The sequence below is a fragment of the Pleurodeles waltl genome, chromosome 10 (assembly GCF_031143425.1).
Source record: "Pleurodeles waltl isolate 20211129_DDA chromosome 10, aPleWal1.hap1.20221129, whole genome shotgun sequence".
Lineage (NCBI taxonomy): Eukaryota > Metazoa > Chordata > Amphibia > Caudata > Salamandridae > Pleurodeles > Pleurodeles waltl.
Genome location: NC_090449.1, coordinates 55,043,294 through 55,069,589, shown reverse-complemented (window position 1 = coordinate 55,069,589; position 26,296 = coordinate 55,043,294). Strand labels below are relative to the sequence as shown.

Sequence of the window (26,296 nt, the reverse complement as noted above, 5' to 3'; positions counted from 1 at the left end):
GGTCCAATGGACCACTACCTGCCCTGAAAAATACCGAAACTAAAGGTTTCGGTTTATTTTTCAAAGTGCAGCTCGTTTTCCTTTAAGGAAAACAGGTTGCACTTTGAAAAAAAAAACTGCTTTATTTAAAAGCAGTCACGGACATGGAGGTCTGCTGACTACAGCAAGCCTCCATCCCCGTGAGTGCCCTGAATTGCTATGGGGTCGCAAATTGCGACCCACCTCATTAATATTAATGAGGTGGGTCTTTGCGACCCCATAGCGACTCGCTTACGGTGTCTGAGACACCTATCGCATAGCAAATTGCGAGTTGCAATTTGCGAGTCGGAAGGACTCGCAAATTGCAACTCGCAATTTGCCACCTACCTACATCTGGCCCCTATAACTCAAAGTATGCTAGGGCAGTCCTGATTTGGATAGTGCCCTGAGTACCCTTTCTAGGTAGTCATTCATCAGTCAACCAAGAGGGCAGATATGTTGTTGTCGAAGTGTATTAAATGGCAATCCACTTCTGCTGGTGGCTCTATATGCCTCAACACAGGACTGGTGACTTTCCTAAATTACGTGACCCTAGCTTTGCTCCTTTACAACACAACATCCTGCGTTTGCGGATTGGACTTCTACAAGGTGACTGATACTGCATTAAACCGATCGACTCTCCCCTTATGGGACATATATAGGATAAGGGCTCCAGAGCCCTATGCAAATCAGCCATGCATACCCAAGTTGTTGAGCAGTGACGGGCACACCACCCAGAGACTAGAGAACAGAGCCTTCTCAAATTCAAATCTTCATGCTCACATACACCCAGGTGTCACCTTCATATAGAAACACTGAAGGACCCATGTTTGAAGGAGGTAGTGGGGATTTACATTGACCAATACTTCGTCAAGAACAAGGGCACTGAACGGAAACCACAGTGGAATGGGACGTCTTCAAAGTGGTTATCAGAGGCCCATGCCTTAAGACCACATTGAGGGCGATCTGAGAAACTGGACGACATCAGCGACCTTGAAAAGGAGGTGTTACAGAACAAGGGCCTTATGTCAAAGTTAAGTGACTGTAGAAAGTCTTATAGGGAGCTTCTGGGCAAACTAAGCCATATCAACTTTAAGGAATATGTAACACCAAAACAGGCAACCTATTTTCTTGGCTGCTCAGCTCAAGCTACATCTTCATCAGAGCCATCCACACACACCAGGGAGCTATTGACAGCACCAAAGAGGAAGCTAATACCACTTTCTAAGTATACTAAAGTACCCTGTACTCTGCCCCGGAGAGACACAAAGAATCTCTAAAATGCAGAATCCTGATCATGAGGAACCAATTTTCATAGAGGAGAATAAACAGATGCTCAGGGGATAAGACACAGGGCATCAATGGCTAACCAGTTAAATTTTAAGCAGTATGCACCTCGTGTACAGCACCACAGTTGCTACCTGTACTAGAAGGGTCAAAAGTTAAATGCCTACTGCCCTTTCTTTATGAGAGAGGCCTTGCTAGTAGTCATCCCCAAATCTAGAGGGGATCCCGTGGAGGTCGGATCTTACGGCCCACTGTCTTTACTGAACCAAGATAGCAAGATATTAGGAAAGTTTCTGGCGAACTAGTTCATGCATATTATACACCTCTTGGCACAAAATGGTCAGAACAGCTTTATACTGGGTCAAAATACATTTTTAAACTTATGGAGACTCTTCATGGCCATGGATTGGGCCAACGCAGAGAAACAAGACCATTTGGTGGTCTCTTTAGACACAGATAAGGCCTTTGATATGCTAATATGGCCTTTCCAGATGAGGTACTCTGCATCACATGGGTAGGCCCGGGATTCCTGGGTTAGATGCATCTCCTCTATATGTAGCCACTGGCACAGATCCCCATGGGTAAGTGGTTTCTGACAATATCACTATTGAAAGAGCGGCTAGACACTGTTGTTGGCTCTCGCTGTTGGCCTTTGCTCCAGCAATAGAGCCCCTAGCATGCCTGCTATCGAGCTGGGATCCCAGCTGGGGTCTGTAAATTGCAAATCAATGGCATTTAATGTATCTCGAAAATGCTCTATTGTACCTCCACTATTGAAAACCACAATTTACCACTCTTGATGGCTTCGGTGAACGAATTTGCAGAAGTATCTGGCCTTCGTGTGAACTGGGGGAAATCATGCTTATTTTAGTTCGCACCTCTGATGGAAATGCAAATGCTCTTGATGCCAATGGTTGAGATGTAATGGTGACTTGATACATTTAAGTATCTGGGAGTTACCACGAGCAGCGCAACCTACTTAATGGTAAGAGAAGTGGTGACAGTGTGATGCTCGATTTCCTTCTGGTGCTCCCTGACGTTATCGCCAGTGGGTAGAGTTGTTATATCCGAAAACCATTTTTCAGAGAACTCTGCTCTCTGCTGACACAATTTATATGGGGTGCTGGCAGATGTACGGTGGCACAATCAAGACTCTACCTGCCAGTAGTGGAAGGGGGACGTAGCACCCCTAACTATGAGCTGTATTATGCTGCACCCCAGTTTCAACGGCCGATGTTCTGGATAGCTGATACCTGAAATACAGAATGGGAAGACATGCTGACATGATTAGATGGCCTGACATTCTGCACTCGCTCATGACACGTGAGAGGGCTGACATTCCCAGCAATGCACTCATCAATCAATCAGTCAATCAATGGTTCTTGTAGAGCATGGCTAATGACCTGTTCGTGTCTCAAGGCGCTGGAGGGTGGGGGAGGTTGTGCATTTCATTAGAAGAGCCAGGTCTTGAGGTCCTTCCTGAATTGAGGCAGTGAGGGTGATTGTCTGAGATGTAGCGGCAGAGAGTTCCAGGTCTGCGCAGTGAGGTAAGAGAAGGATCTTCCTCTGACCAAGGTCTTGCGGATCCTTAGGATAGTGGCCAGGGCAAGGTGGGTGGAGCATAGATGTCTGGTGGGTATGTAAAAGGAAAGGCGGTGGTTGAGGTATGCAGGTCCGATGTTGTGGAAGGCCTATTAGGTGTGCGTGAGGAGCTTGAAGGTTATTCTTTTGTTGACTGGGAGCCAGTAAAGGCCTCTCAGGTGACCAGAGATAGCTGTGGCGGGGGTGTTCATTATAAGTCTGGCTGGGGCATTCGGGATTCTCTGCAATTTCTTTTAGAGTTTTTGGGTGGTGCCCGCATAGAGTGCGTTGCCGTATCTGAGTTTGCTGCTGACAAGCTATTATATATGGAAATAGCAAAATGGAACTGGAACACATATATCTAATCACAGGGCGGTAAGAGTCCATATGCATCAGAGATGCCGCTGTGGACACATCCTGACTGCTTTCGACGCACACGCCATCACAACACAAGATCATGGTGGGAGGTAGATTCACAGCTCGGGGACCTGTTAAACAAGGGCCTTTGAAGAATTGACAAGCCAATATAATATGGACCGGGTAGCTTGCTATTACAGTGAGCACTGCAGACCCGCTTACAGCTAAATTCCAAAACTACACATAAGGAACCAGTGGTCTCGACAGGCCTGAGGGTATTTGTCACACACAGGAACTATGGAAGAGTCATACATCGCTCTATACAGCAGTATTGCAAAGGAGAGACATCTCGATGCCATATCTGCATCATAGGTGGATGGACTGCCTGCATTTGGAGATCACAGACGTTAAATAGGGACAAGTTTAGAAAGCGTCAAAACGGTCTCCAAAATGCAAGACTAAAATGTACATGTTTTAATTACTTACATCATGTGTATTGGGGCCCCAAAAATGCAGAGGTTAAATGTATCAAGGAACGACAAATAACTGCCCACGCTGTGCATTAGTGGAGGCAGATTTCCTCCATAAAGTCTGGTACTGTGCAGTGTAGTCTATACCCTGGGATGAACTAACACAAACCCTGACAGACATCACAGACACAGTGATCCCTAAACACCCCATCTTCTGCCTACTCAGCCCGGCCAACCGCACGAGCAAGTCCAAATATCTGGGGAGTTTTGTGGACCAGCCTCTAGTCCTGGTGAATCTCTGCATAGCAATGTCCTAGAAAGCACCGGCAGTGCCTGGGGTCTTGGACTGGTTGCTTGATGTGACAAATGCAGAGCTGTTTTTAACACTTCTCGTAATATGAGATTAAGGGTACAAGAGGCGGCCTTTGGCCTATGTGTAACAAGCTCAGGTTTATTGTTAAAACCCAATAAAAAATGTAATTTAAAAAAACTGAGAATTGCATTACGGATGTGTCCACAGCAAAACGCTCCCTCTGTAACATTTGTTTTGCAAATCGGAACACTAATAAGCCTGACACCCGTGGAATTTGTTTTTCAGGGTTTGTTGCTCATTTGTGTTTCTTTCTGTGCAGGGTTCCCAGGCTTTCCCAGGAAAACAGTTAGAGCATTCGTCCTAAAAAGTCAATTCATAGGGTATTCAGCCAAGGTTTCTGCCGGCAGTGGCAGCAAGGACTCTGCCAGCAGAAACATAATGGTTCGCATGGCTAAATAAAGCACCCTGTCCACCAAACTCCAAAGAAGGCCATTATATTCAGCATTTAACGGCCTTAACACCTGCCAAGACTCTAATCTTCCTGGATCTATTGGAAAACATAATTTTCTACCAAAACTAATTTGAGACGCATGCACGTTGTAGTGTCTTGAATGTTTTAGGAGGGAACCTCTCTGGCTCTTAACAGACACTTCATGGGTATGATGTAATCGATAGAATGGAATGTAATGGAAGCTTGGTTTAGAATGTTTGAGTTCACAAGTACATTCAGTGGAATAAAGACATGATTTACAGCTCCATCTGTGGCATTGTTATTTGCTGGGGAGGACTCTACACATGTTGCATACAGTCCTCTTCCAGTGTTGTAAAATTTCCCATCTTCAAGGGGAGAAAATGTAAAGTGGGTATCAAGTGAACCATGTCACAATACATCTCAGAACCCAAGTTGACATCATCAAACAAGATAACATAATTATCATTGGTGATTGATTAAGATGCAGGACTGGATTAAGAGGAATGTTAGTCCCTTTGAGAGTGCCCTTCTGGAGCTTCTTGTTTCTTTTGCACTTTCATACAAACAAACCATGTTCTAGTAGTCCTTCACAAAGCCAGTACAGAACAAAGCCACACAGCTAGATAAAACTGACATCTTTTTTCCTTAGTCTTTCAAGTAGTAATAGAAACCTTCCTTACTTAAAAGATTAAGGGATGGTAATTTGGTGCTGATTGTCTCTTTTTTGTCTGACAGTACTTAAAGGTAAATTCCTGGAACCCTCCCAGAAGCCTGGAGAGAGCCCTACGGATGTGGTGAAGGGCTATAAAGTTCACATCCTCGAGGTAATTTTTTTTTTTTTCTGTTTCATATAATTCACAACTTGAGTGAAGGGCACTGCCATTATGTTGGCAGTATGGCCTTAATTTGGAGTGGGATAACAAAAGAAAAGCAGCTTTCGCATCTCAGACCATTTCCCTCTTCACGGAGCCAGGTGACCTGTAGCGGCCACCCAGCTAATCATCAAACCAAACACCACTGTTTACTTTCAATAGAATGGTATTCCGCCCTGGACATATATGCATACGAAGGTATAGCTTTCAGCCTTTTATTTTTAACCTATACTCTTGCTTAGGTTTCCTTTTGCTTTCCAGTAGGGTCTTTTCCTCCCCAGGATTACCATAGGACTGTGGCGGTGCTTGAACCCCCTTCCGTTCTTTCCTCCTGCCCAAAAGTCGCCAACTCGTCCCCTGGACACAACTCATGGTAGAGATAGAGCCATACTGGGAGACATCAGAGAAGATCATGGTTTGATCGATATCTGGCATTTACTACATCCATCAGATAAGGGGTTTACATATCACTCGACAGTACATGATTCCCATTCTAGAATAGATTACTTCCTTATTTCACATTCTATTACACCACAAGTACTAGATTGTGATATTTTAGAAATTGCACTGTCAGATCACGCTCCTATCAGTCTCCAGCTTGATTGGGGTCTGAAACGCCCTTGTAGGAAACCATGGCGATTAAACATATCGCGCTACAAACTACCGGCAGAAAAGTCACAATTACAATCACATTTGACTACTTATATGAAAGATAACAAAGGATCAGTTTCTTCTCCACAAATCTTATGGGCAGCTGCAAAAGCCACTATTAGGGGGCAAATTATGAGGGATTCTGCCATAACAAATAAACGCAGAATAGAACAACAGACCATTTTGGAAAGTGATATCAAAACACTGACACATACTCATTTTAGTAATCCAACTGAAGCTTCCAGATGCAGATTGGAAAAAGCTAAGATGGAACTTAATACACTATATACTTCCAAAGCAGAATATATGCTATATAGATTTAAGGCTCGCAATTATGAACAAGGAGAAAAAGCAGGCCGTTTACTAGCGGCACGATTAAAACAGCGAGAAGCTATGACAGCTATTCCAGCTATATATAACCCTGAGGGTAAACTAATAACTGAGACTCAAGCAATAGCTCATACATTTGCAGATTATAATAACAAGTTATATAGTCCAGAAGTTGATGATGGCATCCTCAAAGAACAGGAATTCTTTGATAAAATAACACTCCCCTGTCTCAATGAACAGGACCGGCTCATACTGACTGGCGAAATAACAAAGGATGAAATTGCACAAGCAATCTCCAGTCTCCCATACAATAAAGCACCGGGAGAAGATGGTTTTCCTGGGGAATTTTACCATTGGGTAAAACCAGAAGCAATAGATGCCCTTTATGAGGTTTATAAAGAAGCAGAGGAAACTGGTAGTCTCTCCTCACTCTCAAATAAAGCTATCATAACTGTCCTTCCCAAACCTGAGAAAGATCCATTATACTGCAGTAACTATCGTCCAATTTCTCTTCTGAATACAGATTCAAAGCTATTAGCCACCATTCTTGCCAAAAGACTCAAACAAGTTATCTCTAAACTCATACATAATTCTCAAGTTGGATTCATGCCAGGCAGAAACTCTCGTAGCCATCTCCGCACTTTGGCTCATATACTTTGGTTTTCCAAGGATGCTGGAGAAGACACAGTACCATTATCCTTAGATGCCGAGAAGGCCTTTGACCGCATTGAATGGAGCTATATGTTCGGTACTTTGCGTAGGCTGGGATTAGGTGATGATTTTATCTCTAAGGTTAAATGGTTATACAAGACACCATCTGCACAAGTGAATTGTGGGGGTTTCCTTCCAAAAACCTTTTTAGTGCAAAGAGGCACCCGCTAGGGTTGCCCTTTATCGCCCCTCTTATTTCTTCTTGCACTTGAATCACTGGCTGCAGATATAAAACAGTGTTCACAAATAGCAGGCATCCCTACACCAGCAGGCATCCCAAAACTACTTCTATACGTGGATGACATATTACTCACACTTACAGATCTACCTACTTCACTCTCGGCACTCATGTCTACTATTTCTCACTTCTCAAACATTTCTGGATACAAAGTCAATTGGAATAAGAGTGAAGCTCTCCCATTGGCACAACCAAAGCAGCTATCTTAGGCTACAATTTTCAATGGAAAGCGGATCGCCTGAAGTATCTAGGTATTTATATCAACACTGGTTTAGAACGTATGATTCAAGATAACTTAGATCCACTCATTGCTAAAACGAAGTCAGAATATGAAAAATGGTCCCATCTTAACCTGTCCTTTTGGGGTAGAGTCCAGGCAGTGAAAATGATTATAGTGCCTCGTTTCACATATGTTTTAGGTATGTTACCTTTGACAGTTAAAATATCAATACTGCGAGACATTAACAAAGGTATTAAAACCTTTATTTGGGGATCTCTGAGACCTAGACTCAAAATCTCCAAACCGATTGCTCACAGGCGATCTGGTGGCCTTAGTTTACCATGCATTGAACATTACTATATAGCCCTCCATTTATCTCAATTGGTTTATCTTTGGCCAATACAGGAGGACCCCCCACTATGGGTTCTTATTGAAAAGCAATCTTTACAGGTATCTTCAGGTTTGCAAATGTTTTATACTCATAAATCGCCTGCTTTACAAAGTTCTAACCCTATTATTCAGTCTATGCTTAAGATTTGGATACACTCCCACAAACTCTTTAAGAGTAATCCGAGGCTACATAATAAGGCTCCCATATGGCATAACGCTGATATTAGAATAGGGAAACAGACAATTTCCTGGGATACATGGGAGACAGCAGGTATTCTAATGCTGGATCATTTATTCACTTTAGAAGGCAAGCTTAAAACCTTTACGATGCTTCACATAGAATTTCAACTCCCTAGCTCTCAAAAGGGGAAATACTTACAGTTGAAACAAGCTCTACTTAGTAGACTAGGACCATTTCCGTAGATACCTGAGGATTCCCCAGTCGTACAATACTTACAAACTTGGGGCAAATTGAAAGGAGCGGTTTCTGGATTTTATAATCTCATTGTCCATTAACTACATTTATCACCATTACTAGCACAACTCCACGTCAAATGGCAACGATCACTTAATATAGCGTATTCCAATGAGGACTGGATGGATGTTGTTATGAACATGGATAAAGGAATCAGAGAGGCAAGAATGAAGTTTACTCTTTTCAAAATTCTTCATAATTGGTACTGGTAACCACATAAACTCAAGTCAGCAGGTTTACTACACCATTCTACCTGTTGGAGGTGTCCTCATGAGGGCTGTGACATCCTACACATTTTATTTCGATGCCAAGTTTTGACGGAATACTGGTCTTCTATAACTTCCTCTATACACAGAGCTATACATGTGCCCATTCCTTTAACAGAAAAATTAGTTATATTACATGATGTTACTGATCTCCCAAATCTAACAAACCATACAAGACGATTGATTGCTATTGCACTCACTGTAGCAAACATTTGTGTATTACGACATTGGAGAACACCACAACGTCCTACACATGATGAATGGCTTATTGAAATGTATAACATGGCATCATATGAAAAGCTGATTTACAGATTGCAAGATAATGTTGGGATTTTCATCCAAATTTGGAAACCCTTTCTAGCTAATACATATTCTATTAATTTTCACACGTAAACGTTTTCTTATTCTTTGTCTCCTATCTTTATTAAGACATTTTTATTATTGTTTTGAGTCATGCTGTTATTAAGACAATTGACATCTCACCCATTAACACTGTTATTTTAAGTAGGACTTACTGTTCACCAATTCAACACTGTTGAATTGGCAGGAATATCTCCCTTTGAAATGTTATATATGTGGATTTGTACGATATTACTATCTCAACTGTCTAACAACCTATAATATATGGTTTAATACATATTGCATAATTCTTTCTTTCCAGATTTTCTGTTATAGGTCTACTTCTAAGAGTTAATGCACAGTTGGATGCCTTATAAATAATCTCATATTTTGCATTTATTGATATATGTATAATTTTTGTTTTGTGTTTAGAAATGTGAGAAGTTAATATTTCATAATATTTCTCATATATGGCTATAATTTGGACAGTTTTGGGAGTTTATGACCTCAAAGTAACCATGCACCAGACTAAGCATTTTGTTTTTGGCTCTCTCTTTTCACCTCTAGTGAAGCTGCCACTGTGCTTCTGCAGTGTAGCGCTCTCTCTCCCAAAGCATGCCCCCCCTTGTCTTAACTGAGCTCTGTCAACTGGAAGGTGCGACCCCAACCTCCACCGCCGTATAGATCAATAATGAACAAACAACACTTGGCTGAGGACAAGGCCCTCCCCCAGGGTCATGGCATCGGGAACTACATCGTTCTCCTGTCCTCCTTGGCTGCTGGGTTCATCACCTTGGGTGTACTTGGGCATTCGTCGTGGAAGTACTCACTACTGGAATCCTGGTCGGCTTCGTCCCATTGTGCTCCAGTTGGCACAGCAGGCTACCTCTCATCCTTAGCTGCTTTCTCCTGCACCACAGCCGCTGTGGGTCCACAGAAGACCTCCTGTGTCTTCTATTTGATTCCCTCCCGTCCTGCCGAGCAGAATATCGCCGTCCTGTTTCCTTCTTCCACACACACCTTGCCATGCTCTTCCTGGTTTTTCACTGCGAGAGGTGCCCTAGGAAGTAGTATAGCAAGACATTTCTAGCATGCAAAGGAACCACTGCAAAGGTGGTGTCTGCGAATAAATTGGAACTTTGCCCTATGGCAAAAAGAATGCACAATGCTGCCCTCACCTTGGTAGTCACCTCCAATGGCAAGGGGGGGGGGGGCATTTTTTTTTCTCACTGGCCTTTACCGCCAGGGTTTGCATGGCAATGACAGACGGTAAAAAACAACTATAGATCCACCCAGCTTAATTGGACGAACTGACATGTAGCCGATTCGTTGAATGACCATAATAAATCAGGTCACTGGAAAACATTAATCAGGGGGTAGATGAGGTAGTCTTGGTCGTGGTCAAGCTGTAGTCTGCCTGCTTTTAAATTTGGCAGGTGGACCATAATGGTGGTAAATCCACTCTGTCCCATTGCAACAGAATATTCTCACCGCTAAGATTCAAAACACTACTTCAAGGTCATTTTATTCTGTCCTTAAGAGCATATAAGACAGGCTTTATATTGAAGCTTGCCTACACATGCAGTGTGGTGCATGATTGCCATTTTTAATTCATTATTCCAGTGTGGAGGTTGGCCATGTTAGAACGGTTCCTTAACTGAAAAAAAAAAAAAGTGAAAAACAATTCTATACGGAGCACAAATAACGAAGCAAGTACCACGGCAGCACTATACAGTTCCTCGGACTTTGTGCAAAGCAAAAAATTTGAACCAAAAAAAATAAAAGAATTAACATGAAGAGGTAGATGGAGAGAGGGGCTGCTGTGAGGTTGCGGCTTTAGGAAGCTGCAAAGAGAGGATTGAAAGTAAAGTAAAAGGTGGGGTGTTGAGGTAGGGGGAAAAGCAGGGGGAGAAAGTAAGGAAACATATGTTCTCCCATGGAGTGTTGCATCCCAAATAAACAAACACTGGCAAAGACAATAGATCTGGCCTTAGCTGAACAGCTCTGCTTTAATCCCACCTCGAAGTTGCTAAAGACAACGAGCACAGAGTTTCTTTAGGTGTGACCTCCATCTGAGAAAGTAGTAATAGGAAGGGAGAATAGAAAGACAGAGAAAGATGAAGGTGGGTAAAAGTAAGAAGTAGAACCAAGCAAGAGGAAAAGGTGAAGTGGGGAGGAAAAGAAAAAAGAGGGAAATAAATTAGCAGAAGTTTAAATGATATATAGTAGAAGAGAGTAAAAGGAGAAGAGGAGGGAAGAGGCAGAGAGAGATAAAATGAAAAGAGCACAGTGAACAAATAAAAAAAATAATTCAGAGGGAAGAACCATCAAGAAAGATAGACATTGTAAATTACAGAATGGAAAGGACCTGAGGAGAAAGAAAGTGAAAAATGAGTAAGAGAGTAAAAGAGATAGGACATGCTACTGGTGAGCCTCTGAATATGCTTTGCAACAATTTCTATTAACAAGCACTGGCAAAGCCAACAGGTCAGGCCTTGCAAGCTGTTGCAATTGTTGTTTTTTAAAAAAAAAATTTTTATTGCAAGCATATGCCAGAACAATACAAAGAGAATAAAAGATATGACAGTCAAATGTTTGCTTAAAAAACATAACCATTTCATATATGTGAAAAAACAGTAGGGACTCCTCATATCAGGCAGGTGTACTTAGCATAGGTATAGAGAGTTTTTTTTAGCCTGAATGGATGTGAGAGGAAAATATGGTTCTTATTGATTTAAAGTAGATGATAATGGTTTTGGATTATGGTAATGTGAAGGTGTAGTTTAAACACAAAAGGATCACAATAGAAATCGAAGTATGGCTAAAAAATTAATAAAAAGGAAAAAAGTATTGGCAAAATGAGGTTTTCTCCTCATTCTGGTAATCTCCAGAGCAAGGATTTATGAAATTATATTTACACATCTTCAGGTGTCCAATGAAATGGGGCAGTGTTGCTGTCCGTACTCCTTCTTTTTCCCCTCAGCCTCAAGCCACTGGCACAACTAATATGTCTCAGTCATCAAGTATGGAGAATCAAGACTGAGAAATAAAAATGTATGACTTTTTTTGTTTGTAAATAATCTGTTAATGTATGCAGTTTATGTGCAGATATGCCTTAACCTATTAATTTCTCATGCAAGGTACTGAGAGGAGATGATGCATTGAAGTCAGTGACATTTATCGATTCGATGAAGGGGACCTCCTGTGAATACCATCATAGTCCCAAAGGATTCAATGTGGATTACTTGATCATAGGTAAGCCATCTCTGGTATGGTTCTGAAGAATGTAACTTCAGGCAGGTTTTAAGATGGGACCTTGTGATTTCCTGCAACTTCTCTATTGCTGTTTCTCAGACAGTCAATCTGAAACATCTTTACCCATCTTGTACACTCCTATACATCCCTTACCACACACATACTCTCAAACTGTTCATTTGACATAAAAATACCTTTGATAGTGCCATTAATAACAGAGTGCTTACTAAAGTTTCAAAACACTTAAACAGGTATTATTACTAGACTGAATACCACCTAATTTATCAACTTCAAAAACATGAATTGGAACCAACAGGGTTCTTACCTGCAATACAATTCTTAGATTTAGGGGTCATTCAGTTCCCCAGTTGTCTCCTAATTATCAGTAATTCTGATAATTCTCGCTCTATGCCACAAGGAAGTGGAGATAACTGTTGATGTAGCCAAATAAAAATCTGTAGCCACCATCTGGTGATTTACTAAGATGAACAGATTTTAAAATCCTTATGAAAAAAAGAAGTGACAGACCTTGAGAAGATTAAGGGCCTGATTTAGAGTTTGGCAGAGGGGTTTACTCCATCCCAAACGTGAAGGATGTCCGTCCACCATATTATGATTCCATTATTTCAAATGGAAATTGTAATATGGCGTATGGGATATCCGTCACATTTGTGACATAGTAACTCGTCCACCAAACTCTAAATTAGTCCTTAAATGCCTGATTAAGATCCTGTTGGAGGGACTATGCCGTCACAAATGTGATGGATAGCCCATCTGACATGTTACAATCCCCACAGGCCTTAATGGGATCATAATATGGCAGAGAGGATATCCGTCACATTTGTAATGGAGTATCCCCCTCCACTGGGATCTAAATAAGCCAGAAAAATAGAAGAATTAGACATAGTATGTCCACTTCTTTGTCACTGGTTGCAGTCCAATTACAAGTGCTCCAATGCGTGCAAAAAATGCTCAAGCTCAGATCTGTGCTTTCAAATTCTGCACACGCACTCTGAAACGGACGAACCCTTATAACAATACAAACAAAAATTTATAGAGGCTTACAATTTATTCATCCTCCTCAAGTGTGCTTGGAAAAACTTTCTATTGCAAATGGAAACGTGCTGTTGCATTTTCAGTCCTTACCTAGACCTTTAGAATGATCTAGCCATGTCCTTTCAGTCCACAAGGAATTATTAGACAGTGTTAAGCTAGGGACTATAGTCGGAACTCTTGATTTGTGGTGTGACAATGATTCTACAGGACTGAAACACACAAATGCAACCCAGTTTCTCTGAGAAACACTTGGTAGCTTAAAAGTACAAGAAGGCTTCCCCAGAGAAAATGCATTTGTAGTAACTGGTAAATTTGCAACTATTTGCCTAATGTGACTCCATTAGGAAATAAAGTACTTAAGAGACCTAAACCACATTAGATAAAAACACACACATTGAATAAGTAAAATGTAAAAAAATAAAGGGAATTGTTTGTAGGGATCATCATTTACGAAACATGCAAAAAACTCTACAGAGAAAAGCGTATGAAAAAGTTACTCAGGGTTATCAGATTAGAAATGACACCCACTGTGACCGACCTGCTACTGAATAGGGCCAGAGAGAACTTGATGGGAGGTCCCATTGGACGCTTTTACCTTTAAATTTGGAAACTTTTCTGATCATCATTTTCCTTAAGCATGGCAAGCTGTCATGTGGAAAGGCTCGACAAATTTGGGTTTTTTGTCAAGCGGCCCAGTAGCAACCTGAAATTTCCCACCAGAAAAGATCAAAGGAGGAAAAATTCTAATCAAAGCTGCTGAAGTTGCTTCTTTTTCAGGTAGGTTTTCTAGGTTGACCCAGTCTTCCAGAAGTAACAAGTTTACAGTTTTTCACAAGTTCTGCAGCATTGTTATACTGCTTTCTTGAAGAAGACTCCTCCTGTCTTCTGAACTGGTATTTGAGACTACTGTTGACCAGTCCCGCAACCCTGCTTTAATTTTCCCCCAAAAAAACCATCCAGGTCTAACCGAGCCACTGGAATTCTTCCTTGGAGGATAGTGTCCTATTCTTCAGGGGATTCTGTACCTGCCTGCTATCGGAGAAAAGTTCCAACTGACATACACAATTTTCTTGCAATTCCTAAACCCCACTTAGTCCAGCCATGTACATCAGCAGAAGACTGGTGCCACCAATCCTGGGGCCAGTTCTCTCCTTTCAGTGAGACCTGAGGGGACCTTTAACTGATGAATCAGTCTTTGGCAGTGAGACCTAGCCAATCCCAAAAAAACAAAAAAACGAAATCCTAGTCATCCCAGTTCTAGTATTTTGGCAGAGAGGAGCACATCATTTTCTGACTTCACACATCGAGGCATCGATAATTACACAGCCTTACATGAATTCACAATCTAACCTGGAGAGTTTCTTCCTCAAATGTGAACTCCACTTGGGTCTCTGGCAGTTCAGCCCACTGCACAGACAGTCTTGTCTGAGTGTTCACTCACAAATGTTGTACTTGACAGCCCTCAGCGTTTCCTCCCTGTAATGTTATGCACTTTGTTGTCAGTAATTTTATGTACAAGCTGGCAGGCAGATAGAACAAGAGATGTGAATGTGTTATGGTCCCTTGCGATAAGTGTCTTTTGGCATGAACTTCACTTGAGCTCAGGTAGATTGTGATCCCTTTAGACAACAGGCTATGCAGGTAAGATGAATTTATTGTCACCACTGCTACTTTGAGCCTGAGCTCATATGAGGTGTACAGTGAAAAATGCTTTTGATTAATGCTTTACTATCAAGAGGTACAGATACTAGTATACATTGCATTTCATGGTGGAGTGGCTTCTAGAAAAGAACATGTAGTCTAAAATCCCATTCTACGTTTTAGACATTTGTGGGTCAATTATACCCCACACTTCTATTTACTATATCTGTGGACCTTTGTGAGTGTCCTGCCCTCTTCATTATGACCCTAAAAATTGCAGTAATTTTTAAATGAAGACTTCAAGTCATGGAGTATGTACTATGATTTCATTATGAGACGCCTGTAACTCCTGAAGAATCAGTTACCCTGTTAGAGACATGAAGAGATCTTAGAATGAGCATGGGCATGTTTATATTTCCCCTGAACATGTAGGATGCTGAAAGGTTTGAGGAAATTACAGTGGGAATGAGAGATTATGGGGATCATGACTGGTACTTTATAGTTCAGTGGGAGCAGGGGGAGGGCAGAGTGGGTGTGACTGGTACATGACTAAAGATAACATGAGACATAGTTATATAATTCCTAAGGCCAAAGTTGGAGCCCAAGTAACATTTTCAAGGTTAAAGGAAGGAAAAAAGGGTGACTGAACTAACTTAGTTATTGTTATCTGTTGACAGATGAGCTGTTTTTAAAGAAACTGTTATTGGAGTATCCAGTGACTGCATGGAATGTAGACTCCCCTCTCCCCTCTCTTGAGCTGTAGAGCTAAAAGCTGGATTTCATGAAATACTTTTTCCTGGTGGTATCGGTCATGTAAGAGGGCAAATGAATTACTAATGCTGCAAGGAGACCTGATTTCTCTTCACAAGTATTTTGGCCACAATCCCATGAAAGTCCTTCAAGATGTTTACAATCTGCAACATGGATCCAGACTGTCACATGTAGGAGCCATCATGTGTTCGCAGTGAGCGGAGGAGCCCTGTGCTAACCAGTGGAACCAATGTATCAGGTTATTTCTCAAGCTATAGAGTCTGATTTAGATCTTGACGGACGGATACGGACGAGTTACTCCATCACAATGTTGACGGATATCCCGGCCGCCGAAATAAAAATTCCATTATTTCCCATGGGATTTATATTTCAGCGGACAGAATATCGTTCATCGTTGTGATGGAGTGACTCGTCCACCAAGATCTAAATCAGGCCCATAGTCTTAATTCAACTCACCTGTAATTTAATGAATTGAAGAAACTGAAAGTTTGCGTGGTTACACATGTTAGTAAGAGGGTTCATTGTAATGAATCTAATGGATGCTTTTTTACGTTCTCCACTCTCTCTGACCAGCTGACAACAACAATGGTGACCTCACAGTGAGCAGCTGCAGCTACATCGAGATTTGGAGCGGGCTGTCTCCCAAGCGAATCTTGGGCGTCAAGGGCGCCTACAGCGAAGGATGTGAATGTAAGGTGAGTGTGTCTCTGGTCCTGGGTCCTATCAGGGCTACCAGATAAGTAGAAGGTAGGGAGTCTGGCAGGGGGAGGGAAGGGGGCAAAAAGGGGGAGCAACAGGAAGATGGAGGGGAACTGAACACCTGAATGGAGAGATAATCAATGAAGGAGAGACGGCAAAATTGACAAGGCATGAGACACATCAATAATGTTGTTCTCTGCTCTTCACCAGAACAATTTCGATATAAGATCAATTCATTTTCTGTTCACTGCTGGAATCTGGCTCCAGGTCACCCCTATAGTGAGCTGACATTGTCTGTGCCTTAGAAAATCTCACAATAATACCTCATGCAGCGTTAGTGGAGGAAAGCAAAGCTGTGATGTCTGTTTGAATAATATTCTTGCAATATCTTAATCACCATAGAAAGCTCAAGCCTTCACTCTGTGTGTTAATGCCAATGGTGTGCCTGTTTGTCCATTATTTACACCGGAAAGTACATTAGGCTGCAAAACGCACCAAGGAGGAAACACCATTTGTGATGGGATGCGCTGCTATTTGCGGCTCTTTTACATCTCTGAGTAAAACATGAGAATTAACCTGCTTCCATGGGTCTGTTAACCCCTCCGCACAGTGTTTTCCACACGCAGTTTGTTATGGCAAGACAAACACTGCAAGTTAAACGAGGATTTATTGCAGGAAAACAACCCAAGATAGGATCCGTGCTCCGTCAGCTTACAACTCCTCAGCTCTCCCCAACCGCCTTTCTCTCAGAACCTTTGCGTCTCACAACTCCAGAAGTAAGTCCTGGAACACAGGGACGGCAAGGTTCCAAGTATGACTCACTTAAGCATTACAACACATCCCCCTCCCTATACATTGATGTCCCAGAGCCCAAACAGAACAAAAACAAGCAAAGAAATGAAGCGATGGAAAAATACAGTATTAAAATAACCCACAGCTAACAACACGTTAAGAAACATAGTCTTTCATCCAGCATGGTTTACAGCGTAGTCTGGACGGAACATTAGTAGACTCCATGGACATTTTTGTAGAGAGATTTCCTCTCCAATCATTCAAGGTGGAAGAGCTCTCGACACCAGTAGAGGAGTTCTCCACACCAGACCATTTTGCTATTCTGGATATGCTCCACACATCCCCATTGTCCAGGATCACAACATTTTCTTTAACTTCCCTGATGCGGAAAGGGCCCTTGAAGGATGATTTACCCTTGGTTTTAAAACTCGGAATCTTCACCAACACTAGGTCACCAACCCTCCACCTCACCTTGCCAACACAATGCTTAGCATCAAAACGCAACTTGTAATTGTGTTGGTACTTATCTCGGAGACTAGGTGCCTTATCAAACCTATCTGGGTCCAAATCAACCCGATGTAGAGTGTTACTGAACCATGCCGGGAATAACTTAGTACGACCCACCCTTCCTCTCATGTACTCAAAAGGGGCTATGTTGGTGATGCTATTAGGAGTGTTGCGATGTGCCCACCACAGATCTCTTAGAAGAATGGCTAAGGGAGTCCTAGTCTGAACAGCTTCCTGCACACAAGCCTTCACCATCCTATTCATACGCTCAGCTAAACCATTCGCTTGTGGCAGGTACAAGGCCGTTCTCAAATGCACAATAGCAAGGGAGTCTAGAAATTTCTTCATATCTTGTGAAATCAACTGCACTCCATTGTCCGTGACTAAATGACTAGGTATTCCTTCTTTAGAAAACTCCTCTTCCAAAAATTCAATCACAGTACGGGTATCAATTGAATTCACACATTTAGTCACAACCCATTTGGATGCATAATCCACCATGAGCATGACATATCGTTCATTCGGTGGTAACAGATGAAAGGGTCCCATGAAATCAAGACCTAGTTTCACCCAGGGTTTATCCGGGACCTCGACAGGAGAGAGAGGCGCTCTCGCCACCACTTTGCTCTTGTCATTATGTGCACAACTCAAGCAATCTTTCACAACAGCTTCAGCTTCACTATCCAGCCCTGGCCACCAATAGATAGTTCTAAGTCTGGATTTAGTTAAACTCCTGCCCAGATGCCCCTCGTGAGCCAGATTCAAAATTTTACTTCTCAGCCCCATGGGAGGAATAAATTTGCTTCCCCTAAACAACTCACTCCCATTTAAGAAAAGTTCATTTCTCACATTCCAATAGCCTTTTAATGAGTCAGGTATATCCTTAAACTCTGGCCATCCCCTAATAATAAATTCACCAAGCTTATGTCTGTCCAAGTCCTTTTCTGCAGCTAACTTCCACTCCACTTCGTTGATGGCCGTTTCCCTTACCCAACCAACCATGACCTCATCATCCACTTCATCACCTCTGTCAACCGAAAAACGGGACAGAAAATCCGCCACAACATTCTTCGGTCCAGGCACATACTCTACAATAAAATTGTACTCTAACAATCCTTCCGTCCACCTCCGTATTCTCGGGGTCAATTCTTCATTTTTCTTAGGAGAAAAGATTTGGACAAGGGGTCTGTGATCCGTCCTCACCACAAAAGGTAGGCCCCACAAATAAAACCTGAAGTGTTTAACCGCCCACATACAGGCAAGGGCCTCTCTTTCTATGACCAAATAGTTTTGTTCCGCTCCTTTAAGAGAACGAGAAGCAAAAGCTATTACCTTCTCCTCCTGACCAGTTCTCTGCAGAAGAACAGCACCAAGACCCTTGATGCTAGCATCAGTGTACAAGAACGTTTTCGCACCTACATCGAAATGTCCTAAGGTGGGCATCACTCCAATACAGTTCTTGACAAAAGAGAAAGCAGTCATACATTCTTCCCCCCAGACGAACTCACACCCCTTCTTTAAAAGGGCTCTCAAGGGTTGAGTCGCGCTAGAAAAATTGGGAATAAATTTAGAATAATACTCCGCCAACCCTAGGAATGACCTCACGTCATCCTTGTCTCTAGGTTCAGGTGCCTGCATTATAGCATCCACTAGTTCCAACTTGGGTCTGATCCCTTCACCTGAAATGGTGTGTCCCAGGTATGACACAGAAGTGACTCTGAACTTACATTTTTCCTTCTTAACAGTAAAACCAGCCTCTGCTAACTTACTTAAAACTACCCTTAATACCTTGTCATGATCAGCTATCGTCTTACCATGAACTAGAATATCATCCTGGAAACACAACGTGCCTGCGACCTCCCCCAAGATTTTTTTCATGATGCGTTGGAAACACGCGGCCGCCGAGGCTAGGCCAAAAGGCATCCTCAAGAATTGGTAAGCCCCCAAAGGTGTAACGAAGGAGGTGAGGTGCCTGGACTCGGGGTGCAAGACAATCTGATGGTAAGCCGAGGAAAGATCCAATACACTAAAAACTCTAGACCCACCTAAACTTGACAATTCCTCTGTAATGTTAGGTAGGGGTTGGCGATCTATCCAAATGTATTTGTTAAGATCCCTGAGGTCCACACACATCCGGATGCGTTTCCCATTATCCTTGGGTGCCAAAACAACAGGGGCCAACCACTCTGAAAACTCTATCTCTTTAATAACTCCTGCTTCAAGTAACTTATTAAGTTCTGCTTTGAGAGGTTCTAGCATTAACTTAGGTACTCTTCTAACTTTATGTACTATTGGCACAGCATTTTTTTTTAGGATAATCTTGTGTTCAAAATTAGTTAGACACCCTAAACTATCACTGAACATCCTCGGAAACTCATTACAAATCTGTAACGTATCATCTTCAATGTTTACCACCATGACTTGATTGTCTGCATTGGGATCTAATTTAATACCCATGTCTCGTTGGTGTCGCCATCCTAACAAGTTATTACCGCGTTTAGCTACATAAACCTTTCCTATGGTCACTCTGTCTTGGAATTGTATCTTCATAACTCTATATCCTACTATCTCTATTCTGGTTCCCCCATAGCTGACCGGGTTGATGTCGGGTTCAATGAGAGAGTCCAGAGACTCCCCAAAAATGGCTTGCCAGTTCTTAACACCAACCATAGTGTAGGGAGAACCAGAGTCTGCTAAAACCACCACTGTTCTATTATCAAGTTTAATAGTGCATTCAGGCATGACCACGGGACCCTCATCAATTGTGCCCGAAACCTGCCCAACATGGTCAATCTCTTGACACACACATAATACCATCTTATTGATATTATCGGTAACACAATCAATGTTGCTCTTATCGTTGTTGCAAACTCTAGCATAGTGGCCCTTCCTCCCACATTTTCTGCATAAGGAGTTACATGCAAAACAATTGGCACTGTTAGCAGCATGACCCGCATTAACCCAACGATAACAACGCAACCCTTTAATGTCTCTTTTCTTCTCTTGAATGGATGCTTGTGCTTTAAAGTCATTGCTAACCCTAGAAACTTCTTCTTGAACCTTTGGTAAATGCACAGTAGCCATATTGTCCCCTTTAGTATGACTCATTTCTTTGATCCAGTTGCTAGTACTCTCCATTCCTTCAACGATGGCAATGGCTTCTCTTAAGTCGGGGTTTTTCGTTAAAAGTTTTTCCTGAACCTTTTTACTGTTGGTACAGCGCACAATTTGGTCGCGAATAAGAGAGTCTGTGATTTCACCAAAATCACAGGTGCGTGCCAGAGTACGTAAGGCAGCTACGAAATTCCCCACGCTCTCAGTGGTACCTTGAGATCTTGCGAAAAATGTATGTCTCTCCAAAACAACATTAAGTTTGGATTCGAAATGTGCTGCAAGGATTGCCACTGACATCTAAAAAATATCTCTAGGTTCACCATCCGCTCCACCAATAGCCAAAGGTTCCAAACTGTCATATATATTTCTGCCTTCAATTCCCAAGTTGTGTAGAAGAACCGCTTGTTTCCTGGCTGGTGAAAAATTTTCTCCACCAATAGCTATTAAATAAGAATCAAAAAGGTTTTTCCACCTTTTCCATGGAAGAATGGGGTCACCTTTGTCAGATAAGAAAGGAGGTGGTTGTGACATAGTAGGTGTAGCCATAGTAGCGCACAAGAAAATTAAGTTTAAATCGAAACACAAGTAAAAATAAATAAATGAAGAAAACAAGAAAAATTTGAGTTCTCTTTCCTTTTTTTTCCTTCGTTGAAATTGTGGAAACCGATGGATAGAGAGAGAGACAATTATATTTAGATTATTATGGCTTGGACGTTTAACACACAACTCATTAGCTGTAGATCAATCCTGAAATCTTTAACCGCTTGCACAAAACACCAAAGATACTGGTTGCCAAGTTCTGCACGTAGCGGTCTAGATCCTGAACCGCTCTCCCAAGGCACGCGTGACGTCAGGATTGCCCAGTTCTACAAATAAACATGCGCGCAAGGAGGCGCGAGGGTGCACGAGAGAGAGGGCGCGCTACGATAGACAACAACGCCCACAGCACGAGCTTCGACAGCTGTCTCCACACGGGAAGAGCTGGAAAAAATAAAATACGACTGAAATCTCCGTTGTGGCACAGTACCTCAAGTACTCCTCCAGCAATCTTCAGTTTGTAGACTAATAGTCTCAAACACCATAAGCGGAAACGCGGATCCAAAAATCAAGTGGCCGACGAGTCCGTGGGTTCAGGGTTGGTAGATCGTCGCCAGTGTTATGGCAAGACAAACACTGCAAGTTAAACGAGGATTTATTGCAGGAAAACAACCCAAGATAGGATCCGTGCTCCGTCAGCTTACAACTCCTCAGCTCTCCCCAACCGCCTTTCTCTCAGAACCTTCGCGTCCCACAACTCCAGAAGTAAGTCCTGGAACACAGGGACGGCAAGGTTCCAAGTATGACTCACTTAAGCATTACAACACAGTTATCACAATGTACTTCTAGTGATTAACTGCTCGGGCAGACCCAGGGGAGAATAGAGCTCATGCTCATCTCCAAATGGCAATAAATGCGAACTTGGGCGTGACGCGTTTTCCCACTTTTTCAGAAGTCTAAATGACCTCCTAACACTTTGAAAATGAAACACATGATTTTAAATCCACAAATCCAATTTATATTCTTCACTTAACATGGCTCATTTTCTCAGGGGTTAATCTTACGTATATCATCTCAAAAGCTACGTCTTAATTCTATTATTGGGACATTTATATTAAAGAGAATTGCCCAAGACATCACCAGCCCTTCTGAGCACCTTGTGTAGCAAGGGCACGTTTTTTACATCTTCTCTCCAGACGGAAACATTGATACCTCATTTAAAAGCCAATATTCGATGTAACAATCACAGTGAGCAACCTCTTTAATAAACTCATTTTTAAAGGTTTGAAGAATAACAATTTAGTTAAAGTCAGCTTTGATGATACCGTGTTTGAAGTTTCTTCATTATGTTTGCTCTGAATGACATCTTCAAACATTAACACTACTAGAGACTACGTTTGTGGTCTTTTGGTAACCAGTTTGTCTTTTAAATATCTACAACAGGTCGTGCCATGTAGTTCTCAACCCTGTTCATCGGAACCCAGGACATGCACCCTTGAGCAGTACGAAGGCGGTGACGGTGAGAACCAGAGGAAGAACCAGGTCTGTGTCCCGAGCAAAGGCCCAAGATGTATCTGGAAGACAATTGAGTAGGGCGAGCTGACCGGGAAGACCACCTCACATCCCACAGATGGTTGAAGCCTTTCTCTGCCCTCCTTCTTACAGATGACTAGTCGTCAGATAACTCCATGCAGCCCCTACGTCCGAGTAAAGCAGTCGGTAGAAAGTGGTTGAATTACTGTTCTGAAAGACCACTTTGCAGAATGTTTTCAATTTTTCTTTTCTTTTTAGTTTAGAAGAACTTTATTCGGTTCAAGTAAATACAATTTAAATAATGCATTAAAGTGTTTGGTCCTATTCTGATCCTTTCACTATTGCTACACATTTATTGTCATCAGTTTGCATTGTAAAGGCACCTGACTCTGTCTATAGCCTCACTTGCTGGCCATGCATCATGTTGCTTCAGGCAGCACTGAGGCACTTGATTAACACATTATAACTGGTCTAATAAAATAAAAAAAATAAAAAAAATATTTTGAACCAACGCAAGAGCCACTCATTATAATCAGTCAATAACAGAATTATGAGCCTTAGTTAGATGTTGGTGAACAGGGTACACTGACTCACACACGGAGGAGTACACTGTTTCCCAAACGGATGGTCCGCCTGCTCTAGTTAGAGTTTAGAGGACTGACCAATATTGTTCCTCTAGTGCTGCCCCCTGCTGGCTCCGCTAGTGGAAAGCATAGACCGATGCCCAAAAGGACATACAGCCTATTTAGAGCAGATGTTATGAGGTCTTCTGGAAAAAGCCTGTTGGTTCCACCCACAAGAAAGAAATATTAACTCCACACCCTTGGAGAAAACTTCCAGGTGTCAGGTTCATTATCTTTTCCGATCTTTTTTGCTAAGCAGATGCTCATCAAAATCACAATGGTTACTGCAGCTTCTTGAATGACAGAAATCTCTACTGGGATTGTGGAGCTCTCTAAATCTGGTAGATGGTAATCTGTCAGGGTGCCAGAGGTTAAATAGATATATTCAAGCACATATATATATATATATATATATATATATATATATATATATATATATTTATACACACACAGACAAACACACACACACACATATATAACCCAGTGGCGTTCCCCGCTGCCCATCGACAGGTCAGCATTTTTTGTTGTGAGATAACTTTAATTCCATGAGTCTTTACAAAAAGGTGCTACTTTTTGACTATTTTGTGCATGGAAAGATTTGGGGAGAGCCAACAAGCAGGGCCAAAACGCAAAACCCCTCTTCATTTTCCACAGATTTCTTCATAGAAGCACTACAGCAAAAACTGCTGAATGGAATTACACCAAATTTGGCAAGAAGCTAGACCTTGGTCCCCAGATTGTGCTTTTTGTGCTTTGATGTAAATTCATTCAGTAGATTTTTAGAAATGAAGGTGTATCTGAACGGTTGGGTCTGCCCTAGTCTCCTAAGACTTTTGTGGGAGCATCGAACCAAAAAATGAGATGTTCTGATTGGCCCAGGCAATAGTTTTCACCTCAGGCCAATTCGCTCCCATGGAAGTCAGACTTTAGCTGGGGCAAGTGCTTTGACAGGCTGCCAGCAACATCAAAACATTTTGCTGCCACCCATCACAGGACTTTGGCGCTTATTTGCCTGTTCTGAAGTTTGAAAACAAAGTAGAAGATGGCAAGGTAGGGATACAATGCCCCAATAGGCCCATGGTCCCCAGAGCCCGAAAGCCAGCCCTACACTGTGCGTGTCATAAATGATGTTTTAGAACGTCGTGAGTGATGTAATACAGGAGGTCATGAGCAGTAAGGGGAACAAGTAATAGTTAGCTCTGCTAACGATAACTGGTGAAGTTCTGTGTTTTTTTAGTTCAAAACGTTAAAGTTGTCACTGAACTATATTCACCTAAATATAAAGTTACGCTAACCTTTGTTTTTTTCACTGAATACAATTTCTTCATTAAAATTTTCACTTCAAAATTTAACCTGTTCCGCATTTCAGGGTAGGAAATTCTTACATTGGCCGAGAGTTGAAAGAAAGATATGAAAAAATCTGCATTGTTGTTCAGAAACATTTGCTAGCTTTTGGCAAATGTAGTTTCTTAATGAACCAGCATTAGCTTGATGGACGTGATAAACCGCCGAAAGCAATTATACCCCATCTGTAAAATCGTAAAATTGATCAAGGATTTGCCTAACTCCAAACTAGAGGACTTACCAAAAAACTTTGCCTTAAAAACATCTTTATATATATATATATATATATATATATGTGTGTGTGTGTGTGTGTATAGCTTTATTTGGAATCAAATGCGGTACAAATATGCACTATATACACATATGTAAATGACAAAAACAAGGAACACAAGAGAGGAAAACAATCTCCATAACAACAGGAAGTAGCTGAATATCGGATCTCTGCCTAACTAATTACATACTCATGTCAGAGACCAGTTTTGATTTATACGTTGTATGCCCTTTTTACCCCTAAGTCGAAGAATAGCAAACTCTGTCTCTCTGATCTGCCTCAATAATGCCCACCACTGATTGACTGTAGAGGGTGCAAACACTTTCTATTATCTAGTGATGCATTAACACGCTACGATAGTAGCCACAGAGATGGCTCCCGATATATGTAGAACTACGTTGGCTTTCCTGCCCAGCCTAGTATCTCTAACAGTTAACTGCATGTCAACCTTCAGATGCTGAGCGAGACGTTGAACTACATTACTCCAAAAGTGTGTTAATAACGGACAACTAGCAATCATATGCACTATATCTGCTACAATTATTCCACACCTTGGGCAGCCACACTAGTTCTCCACCTTCTCTGGAGTGTAGTACAGCTTACAAAGGGCTCTAAATTGTTGCAACTTTACAGACACAACAGAAGAGTAGGTAGCCTCAAAGGAATCCTTAATGTCTGCTGCCCGAACAGGCAAGCTGATTTTAGAGCTCACTTTTTGTGCAAGGATACCAAGGTTATTCTCCTTACTGACAGTTATTAACTGATACAGCATCCAAATAGTAAGTTTATGTCCCTTGAGTATATATATGATAGTAACTCCAGGTCATAACTAATAATCTTACTAATATCCTTACACAAAAAATAATCCGGGATCTGAAGATACTTGAAGAAATTATTATGAGGAAGACTAAATTACTTCTTAAGGGCTGTAAAGGTAGAAAAACCCTGCTGGTCAAACAGCTGCCCAACAGCTTTATCCCCACAGGAGTACCACACCCTCACAATTAAATCTTGAAAGCTAGACAGCAAAGATGGATTCTTCCAGAAAGATGTATAAAAGTGTAATGAAGTATTTTGGGAAGCAGAACAAATTTCACCCTAAATTATGCATGCATCAGTGATCAACTTAAATCTCACCTGTTTGAATGAATTAGGGTCCGCAT

General features: G+C 41.8%; 1 protein-coding gene across 1 annotated transcript in view; it reads left to right on the top strand.

Moving 5' to 3' along the window:
* Positions 1-23,206, top strand: part of LOC138261020 (metalloproteinase inhibitor 1-like) — a 50,018-nt gene extending 26,812 nt beyond the window's left edge. Inside the window, exons 3-6 of the mRNA XM_069209625.1 lie at positions 5,234-5,322; positions 12,131-12,245; positions 16,287-16,408; positions 22,806-23,206. Coding sequence (XP_069065726.1) covers positions 5,234-5,322; positions 12,131-12,245; positions 16,287-16,408; positions 22,806-22,955 — 476 coding nt within the window. The 3' untranslated portion in view covers positions 22,956-23,206. The remainder of the gene's footprint in view (positions 1-5,233; positions 5,323-12,130; positions 12,246-16,286; positions 16,409-22,805) is intronic.
* Positions 23,207-26,296: the final 3,090 nt, after the last annotated feature.